Source organism: Myxine glutinosa, chromosome 3, assembly GCF_964187855.1.
Source record: "Myxine glutinosa chromosome 3, kmMyxGlut1.1, whole genome shotgun sequence".
Classification (NCBI taxonomy): Eukaryota; Metazoa; Chordata; class Myxini; order Myxiniformes; family Myxinidae; genus Myxine; species Myxine glutinosa.
Window position 1 is genome coordinate 190,696,746 of NC_136263.1, and position 9,404 is coordinate 190,706,149.

The 9,404-nt window shown below is 44.1% G+C and overlaps 1 protein-coding gene across 4 annotated transcripts in view; it reads left to right on the forward strand.

Moving 5' to 3' along the window:
- Nucleotides 1-8,213: 8,213 nt before the first annotated feature.
- Nucleotides 8,214-9,404, forward strand: part of LOC137422945 (uncharacterized) — an 18,829-nt gene continuing 17,638 nt past the window's right edge. For 2 of the 4 annotated variants that reach the window (XM_068109623.2, XM_068109624.2), the window contains exon 1: nucleotides 8,394-8,614. In XM_068109623.2, coding sequence (XP_067965724.1) covers nucleotides 8,498-8,614 — 117 coding nt within the window. In that variant the 5' untranslated portion in view covers nucleotides 8,394-8,497. Of the gene's footprint in view, nucleotides 8,615-9,404 lie in introns of all 4 variants that reach the window. The other 2 variants (XM_068109621.2, XM_068109622.2) reach the window with 2 other exon arrangements.

Genomic DNA, 9,404 nt, shown 5'->3' on the forward strand with positions numbered 1-9,404 from the left:
TCCAGGAGGGCGATCAATGGAAGACCACAGACATGGCTGCCAAGTGGATGGCTGTATTTCAGGCAGCTGATCTCCCAAATATGCTGTCAGTCATTTCCTACCGACCGAGCATACCAGCCTCAACAGGGTTTGTGGAGAGAATAGTCTCCAGAATGGTCAACAAATGGAGTGACGTCCGGAACAGGTGCTCTGTGGAGCTCATGAAGAGTGAGCTACTGGTCTCACTCAACTTCGACCTGTCCTGTGCTGAGTTCCACACTGTAATTTTGAAGGACAAGCCATTGCTTCAGGCTGCAAGGAGCGACAAAAAGTACACATGGAAGAGAAAGTAATGAGAGAGAGAGAGAGAAAGAGAGAGAGAGAGAGAGAGAGAGAGAGAGAGAGAGAGAGAGAGAGAGAGAGAGAGAGAGAGTGAGAGAGAGACTTGACTTTTAAGGTCTTTTATTACAAAAGTATAAAAAAAGCACAACAAACCAAGTAATTCAATAGCAGTCAACAAAATAATTAAATCAAGGAATTGAAAAACATGACATTAATTATAATTAGGCAGCAAAAAAAGTTCATCTCCCTCCACCTTACACAGGATTTCAGCTTTGCACCATTTTTGAACAAAGTGATCAAGCCGAGAAGTCTCTCGGTAAAAATTAAATTCAATTTTAAGGCGGGCAGACACAAGGCCTTTAAAGGCTAACAAAATACTGCATTCCGGTGAGCTTGTCCCAGAGACCCGACTCTTCCGCGTAATATATATCGCGAGTTTCGCCTCGGAAAGTAAAAAATTAACGATTTGAGAACCGACATTCTCGTTAGACACAGGCATGCAGTACACAAAAAGATAAGAAGAAAAACAAAAACCGAAATTCTGGAAGACATATTTCAGGAGTTGAAAAAGTGGAGCCAGCCTTTGGCATCCGACATATGCATGGAAAGTGTCCTCAGAGTGATGGCAAAAAGGGCAGTCATCAGATATCACGAGGTTCAGTCGTTTAAGAAACGCGTTGGAAGGCAAAGAATAGTGTGCAAGCCTCCACTGTATATCACCGGCATGTTTAGACACAGGTAACGCGTACATCGACGACCAGGTAGGAGAGGATGGAGCCCCTGCAGGTAGAAGCTCTCTCCAGTGGGTGGTCAGTGGGCTATTGGGGTTAGCAGAGATGACAACATTAAGACATTGCACGTACAAAGTAGCCTTTGCACAGGCTTGTAGAGGCTTTGTGGAAGGAGCACCAGAAAAACAAAAATCAGGGAAGTCAGGGTGCATTGTTTTTGTGTTCTGAACATCATGCAGTAGAGGCCATGATAAATTAAAAGAGATGAACACTTTAACAATTGAACGAAGAAGTTGTCCAATTAGTCGGGCTGAGGTAACGTTGCATACTTCCGAAATCTGGTTGGGGGTCTGCCATCCAGAATAAGTATGATTAACAAAATCCTTGACAAGAAAAAAACCAGATTCGATAAAAGATTGAATGAGGGACCTACTTTGGCAATCATGGCAAAGTAGGCTGTTGTAGAAAACGGGTTCACACATTAAATTCCAAAATTTATATGTATCCTTGTTTCGTACTGGAAGGAGGCACTGACCGGCATTCACGAGACTTCGATAAAAGGAGGGCAGCAAGGAGATGTCTATTCGCTGCAGATCGAGTAGAAAGAGCTCGGGGCCACACCTGAGCTTACCCGCTTGCTGCAACAAGCAAGAAGCCAGGGGCCGCCAAGACAGGACTTCCTTGTAGAGAAGTTGGCGCAAGGTGGTTAGTCGAAAAGCCAGTATTTTACTGGTAATGTCCACAAGTCCTTGACCTCCTTTATCCAAGGGGACACTTAGAAGATCAGCTCGGAGCCGGTGCATGCCGTTCCAGAAAAAATTAACAAGGATACGCTGCAAGTTAATGACTAGCGATTTGGGCGGTTGTAAGACAGTCATCCGATGCCAGAGTTTGGAAGCAGCCAAGTTATTAATTATCAGCACTCGACCTCTATAAGACAGTAGGCTGGACAATCTTTTCCAACAATTAAGGATATGGGCGATGTGATCAACCATCTGATCCCAGTTCTTTAAGGAAAAGGTCTCATTTCCAAGAAACACACCGAGATGTTTAACACCATCATACCTCCACTGCAAAGCATTAGGCAGGGAAGGTGGGATAAATAACCCAGAAGGACCAAGACACAAGGCTTTACTCTTACTCCAATTGACAGTAGCAGAGGATGCCAAATTGAATTCACATAGAGCACTTGTGAGGGCAGCAATGTCAGACTGAGTGTTAACAATCACACACAAATCGTCAGCATACGCAAGCACCTTAACAGGATTAGCAAGAGGTGTCACCAAGAACCCAGAAAGTTTGTGGCGTAAGTGAATCAGCAAGGGTTCAATGGAAAGTGAATACAGGTACCCGGAAAGAGGGTAGCCTTGTCTAATGCCTCGCTGAATAGGAAAAGGTGAACATAAACTGTTGTTGATGTTCACCAAACTAAAGTTGTTGTGATACAGCAGCTTGATACAAGAAATGAAGAAGGAACCAAACCCAAACCCCTTCAAAACTTCAAGTAAATATGAATGGTCAACACTATCAAAGGCCTTTTCCTGATCTAAAAAGATCAGCCCGGTGTTAACATTCTGACAATGACAAATCGAAATCAAATCACGAACAGAAAAAATATTATCAAATATCGATCTGCCGGGAATACAATAAGACTGGTCGGGGGATACAACGTGCCCAATTAAGGTCTTTATGCGATTAGCGAGTAACTTAGACAGGATTTTGTAATCGGTACAAAGTAGAGAGATCGGGCGCCAGTTCTCAACAAGATGAAGATCTCCCTTTTTAGGGATTAATGAAATGATGGCACGTCTGCAGCTCAAGGGAAGTTCACCAGTTTGTATGCTTTCTATGAAGACAATTAATAGACATGGTCCCAGCAAATCCCAAAAGGTGCTGTAGAATTCCACTGGCAACCCGTCTAAGCCAGGTGCCCTGCTGGTGGGCAAGGTCTTTAAAACACAATAGTGAGTTCGTCCAATGTTATTTCGCCTTCAGCAGTCGAATTCTGGGTCTCAGTAAGTGTAGGCAAGGATGCGGTAAATGAATGTATATGGTTTGAGAAAGTGCGCTTGGAGGAGTAGAGGTGAGAAAAGAAAGTCTTAATAGTAAGTTTAATGTCACTTGGATCAGTCAAAATCCTTCCGCCAGCAGAACGCAAGGACAATATTTGTTTTTGTTTTTTTGAGGCAGTTTCCAGCTTGAAGAAAAGTCTGCTCGGGTTATTTAGTTGTTGCAAATGAGTCATTCTCATCCGAAGGAGTGCACCCTTTGCACGTTCGGCCAGTAATTCATTTAACACGGCTTTCTTTTCATACAGCATCTGCTGCTGCCCATTATTACGAGAGGAGGACACTTTGTTTTGCAAGTGAAGAATTTGTGTCTTCACCAGATCTATATTTACATCGTGATCCCGAGTACTGTGTCGTGAGAAATTTTGACAAAAAACTCTAATTTGAGCTTTAGCGTTGTCCCACCACTGACGTAAACACGAGAACTCTTTATCCATCGTGATGTAATGTGCCCAAAAGGCCCTAAAGGATGCAACAAAGAATTCGTTTTGAAGAAGTGTTGTGTTGAACTTCCAATAAGGGCTCACCACCTTTATGAGTGGCAACTGAAAATGCATAGTGATGATGTGGTGATCGGAAAACCCAGATGGGAGAATAGAGGTGTTTAAGACGAGGTTGAGGAAATGATCAGAAACGTACAATTTATCAAGTCGAGCTAGCGACACTAAGTTGTTAGAGCAGCGACACCAAGTAAATTGTTGCTGCATCGGATGTTGCAATCTCCAAATGTCTGTCAGCTTGAATCTTGAGATTGAGTGAACGAGAGGTCTTGTACTGGCTGCATGTGGCTCAGCCCCATTCCTATCAAGGGAGGGGTTAAGTGTGCAATTGAAATCTCCTCCAAGACATAGAAAGTGGTCAGGGGGGACACCAGCAAGATACGAGTCAAGACAGTCAAAAAAGGAAGATCTTTCAGCATTTGTACTTGGTGCGTACACATTGATTATTGTGAAAAGCTGCTGACCAACAGAGAAAGTCAGCGAAGCTAAATATCCCTTCACAATTTCTTTAAAGGAAACCGAAGTCAAAGGAAGAGTTTGCCGAAAGAAGACGGCTATCCCAGCAATTGGGCTTGATAGATTGCTAAAGAACCAATGCCCTTTAAGAAACAACTCCCACTCAGCTGAAGAACCTTCAGTAGAATGAGTTTCCTGCAACAACAAGATGTCAACCTTGTTGCACTCGATTAGTTGTTTAACTTGCACTTTACGAAGAGACGTGCGACCACCGTTGATATTAAGGCTGGCAATGCGTAGTTTCATTGTGATGGGGGCACCGGCAGGACATCAGCCATGGTCTTTGAGTTCGCTCCGAGCACGACTTAGAAATTTCCTTAACCGGTGACGTTGAGGGTCTGCAACGTTGTACCGATCCGGTCTAGAAATCATTAGTCGAGCCACTTGAATGAAATCTTCTAGGACTAGAAAATGATCTTTAATTTTGACCCCCTTTTTGCGAAAACTTTTGTGTAAGAAGGCGTGAACGGCATCGGGAGATACTGAGGAATCAACCTCAAGGTTGTGAGGAGGAACATCGCTGCCTGTGTCACTTAGGGTCGAAGCAACAGAAGATGTTCCATCAGACTCGTAACCCATGCTGTCAACCACAAGTTCCCGCGGTTCTTCATTAGCAATTTGTCCAGATGCTGCAGGTACAGCCACATCCAGATCACAATCAATTTGTACATCCGGTGCATCGATTTTAACTGTGGCATCTGTGCATGGTGGGGGTTGGGAGAGGGTTTCATCGACTCCACGAAGGATCTCCGGTTCTTCAAGCACAGTGGGAGTAACAGTTTCATGTGTACTCACAACAGGAGTTCCTTGGCTGCTCAAGAGGTGAGTCCGTGGGAATGGGTTCAGATGGTTGTTTGGCAGGTGTTCTTATCGCTTGCGCATAGGAAGGAGACCTCTTGGGTTTCACTTGATTGTCTAATTTGGTATCAATTGCCCGCTTCTGTGCTTTATTCCGGGTTACAACCGTGAAGCCATCATCTGCATCATTCGTCCCTCCTGGGTGAGCATTTTGCGAAGGAAGTGATTCCTGTCCCTCAGGTGAAGAAGAAGAGTCCCGTCTTTCAGTCGCAGGAAGAAATTCCTGTTCTTCAGGTGGTGTGGTGTTCTGATTGGACGCTGAATTAGCATCAGGGAGATTATTCGGACAATCCCTCCGCAGGTGTCCATGCTGATTACAGGCATAGCACGTTAACACCTCTGTTGTTGCATACATTTGATAATTGTAGTTATCATGTTTTATCGTGAATTTAACGTCAAGGTCACGACGGTTTTCATTCAAAATCATAAATAATTGACGTCTGAAGGAATAAACGTGTTTATAACGATCGTCACGGCACCGTAAGGGAACCATTGAAATGCGGGACACGATTGTGCCAAAATTACGAAGAGCAAGCTCGACTTTTTCGTCCTCCAAAAATGGAGGAATGTTGGAAACCAGAACTTTTACTGATGGCGAATCAAACGGTGAAACTGGGATGAAAATATCGGGCTCGACGGATAAACCCGATTCCACAACACTCGCAACCATTGCTTGTTGTAGCACGAAGACAACAACTTTCTTGTTCATTCTCGAAGCTGCGAGGACATTTTCAGCTCCGATAATTTCACCGACGGCGATAATAATCGCTTCGACCGCAACATGAGCTGGAGGGACGCACGTGAGGCCATGCTTCCTGCTTAACGATCCGAACGCGGTACTGCGAGAACGGACGCTCGTCATGCCGGCCCGGGCCGTGATAAGGATGGCGACGGCAAAGTGAGAAAGTAATTAATTCAAAAAACAGTTCTCGTCACTTTACACGAAGCGATAAGAACATGCAGATGCAATGGAAAGCAACGAACTTACTTACCATCACCCACCGCATGCGCTCTGTCTCTCTCTCGTCTCAAGGAAGGGAAGGGAGGGAAAGGATAATACAGGGGAAAGGTTCGAGCACAGGGGAGGAAACACGAATACGAAGGAAGTAATGATATGAGAACAACAGGGGGGTCGTGGGGGCGAGGGAAAGGTTGAAATAATAAGGGAAAACAGCCGGAACACTCGACAGCCAGAGCAACTCACACCTCCCCGAACTGCACAACCGCCATCTTGCCACGCCCAACACACGAACGGCCAGGAGAGAGAGAGAGAGAAAGAGAAAGAGAGTGAGTTTTTTGTATCCTTTTATTATAAAAGTATAAAACCATTCCACAAAGCAGTGTTAAACCAAGCAACGAGTTCAAAGAAACATTGTATAAGGATCATGAACACACCAAAAAAGAACAAAGGATATTCAAAAGAAATCAGCAAGTATAAAAATTTTACCAACCAAAGGTGAGGACACAAACAGAAACCACAAACAATTTTAAAGGAAATGCTCACGCAAGAGCTATGAACACATCAAGAGCAAATTAAGCGTTTGATTAAATTAAGTGAAAAATTGAGAAAGGGAAAGAGAGGGGGGGAGAGAGAGAAGGGGAGAGAGAGAGGGGGAGAGAGGGAGGGGGAGAGAGAGAGAGAGAGAGGGAGAGAGAGAGAGAGAGAGAGAGACTTTTGTGCCCTTTTATTATAAAAATACAAGCAATTCCACAAAGCGGTTGTAAGCAAAGCAACCAGTTTAAAGAAACATTTCGTAAGGATCATGAATTCACCAAAAGGAGCAAATGATATTTAAAGGAAACCAGCAAGTATAAAAATTTTACAAACCAAAGGTGAAGACACAAACAAAACCACAAACAATTTCAAAGGAAATGCTCATGCAAGAGCTATGAACACATCAAGAGCAAAATTAAGCATTTAATTAAATTAAGCGAAACATTGAGAGAGGGAGAGAGAGGGAGAAAGGGAGAGAGAGAGAGAGAGAGAGATGGGAAGGGGGGGGGGGGGGGGAGAGGAGTGTTCAGAGCACTGAGGTGCTATACTGTAAATATTTAAATATTTATATGTAAATATTTTAGGCCTGTTCGATCGGCTTAATTAAAGTTCTTTAAATTGTACACCACATGGGTAGTTGGTCTAATGGCAACACTTGTGCTGTGTCTACTCTTGTTTAGTTCAACTGATTGAAATATAAATCTGTAAATTACAATTGTAAGTTGTTTTGTAAGCCAATTAATTGATGTGGTGTTGAGTAAAAGGAAAACTTACACAAATCTGCTATTTAGGAATGTACATATGTGAGATTTAACTGAGATATTGACTGAACCTCGTTATCTATACTGATGCTCAGACAAGATGTATTTTCATTGATCTGCCAACAATGTGGGGACAGCACGGGCGACATAGCCAATGTATGTGTCTCATACGTCAGTAAAATGCAATCTTTCTGATCCGCAGCCGAAGCAGTGGATCTGAACCTATGAAGTTTCTTTCATATCCACAGAACAACTAGTCCTACTCATCTGCTCACACTTTACATAGAGAGATGTGTATGTCCATAAAAGCATGAAAATGGCTTTAAAGTGGCAACAATTTCAAAATGTTCTAGTGGGGGGCCGGGGCGGTGGGGTGTCCCTTATTTTTCCACATTGAAGGTGGAAACCCTAGTTTGGAGGTAGGGCAGGTAACAGAATGGGAAGGGGGGGCGGGGGGGTGTTAAGATTCAGGAAAGTATGGATACTTTAATAGATTGGGCATAATATTAGAAGATATTGATCAACATCAACACGTGTAAGGTGCTGTAGATTGGTAAGAATAATGAAAATAGAGATTACATGATGGAAGAAGCCATCTTGGAGCGTTCCACACAGGAGAAAGATCTCTGGGGGTGGTGATAGACACCAGAGGGGGGGGGGGGCGGTCCCTTGTGCTCCACCCCAGCCCTCTATTGGGAAGGGATCTCTATTTCCCGTGACATGAACTTAACCTGATCAGATCACGGCTGTGATTGGCTGAATTATGTTACCATGGCAACCATCTCGGTAACTTGCCTTGTGCACACGATATAAAAAATAATAAAAAACCGTTACACGTTTAGCTTTCGTCGTTCCGAGAACATTTTGAACGATGCTCGTATGTCCTCCAAAGTCCGATTTCTTCCAATTTCGTTTCCCCGCCCGTCCCTACATACGTCACACGCAACGTGGGTTTCTTCTTCACGACCATCCGTTTCAAAGCGGTGTGGCGTCACGAGACGACATTTTCATTTTTTGTAAATATAATTGAAATAAATGATAAGTATACGTTTTGTTTTGTAAGGTGAATGCTTTTTAATTGCGAACGAGGAAAAACTAAAATTCTGCAGTCGACGCCTCAATGGGTTTTGACCAATAAACAACGACACAGATTATATCTTCTTTTCTTGCGCCATTTTGTGGGGGTTTTTTGCTGGGCTGTGTGGATCTGTTTTCAGCGCGATTGTCTCCACACATTCGGGTCGCAATGAGCTACGCACGACCTCCTCCCGACGTGGACGATATGTACACACTGAAGGTGGACAATTTGACTTACCGAACCACCGTCGACATGGTTCGTCGTGCTTTCGACAAATACGGCGAGGTGAGGAGACTCGGGCCGGGGTCGAGGCCGCGACGGGGCTCGGTTTGTCTTTGGAGTGCGTTAAATGTGGTGATGATGTGAACATATTTTTTTTTAATCGGAGATTGAAATCGGGTAAATAAAGAAAGCAAGAAAGACGTTCTGTGGTACTCGAGAGAAGCCGATTGGATGGTTTCCCGCTCCGCACGCGCGGCGCTTAAGCCGCCATTTTGCCCCCGCGCGCACACGTGCTCTTCTTCAGTTCTCGTTTTAAAACGTTTGCTTTGTATAAATTTCTCCGTGTGAACTCTCGAATGGACGTTTTTTGCTTCGTCCGTTGCGTTCGCCGTCTCGAATTACATGTTGATATCCATTGTAAAGTGCTGATTAGTGATACGAACGGGATTTTAACCTTAATGTAAGATCGCTGGGATGTGATGTTTATTTCGAGGATTGGGTTATCACTACATGTAAATTTATTTATTTTTATATTCGTGCCGAAGCTCATCATGAGCACCCCTCTGGGCCTCATGGAGGAGCTATTAAAACGACAGGGAGAGCAGAATTAATTAATTACTTGACATAAAGGGGAAGACAAAAGGATGAGTGGGGAGTGCCAGAAATGGAAGAGGGAGAATTTCAAATATCGGTAAAGAGGGAGCGAGTGGGATTAGCATGAGATTGGAGCAGGGATGGGTTTGGGAGAAAGCACGAGCTGGTGATGCAGGGTTCGAGGCTCATGGAGGACCTAAACGACAATAGGGCACTGGAGGAAGGGCCACGAGACGACAGGTGTCGGAAATGTCCAGGT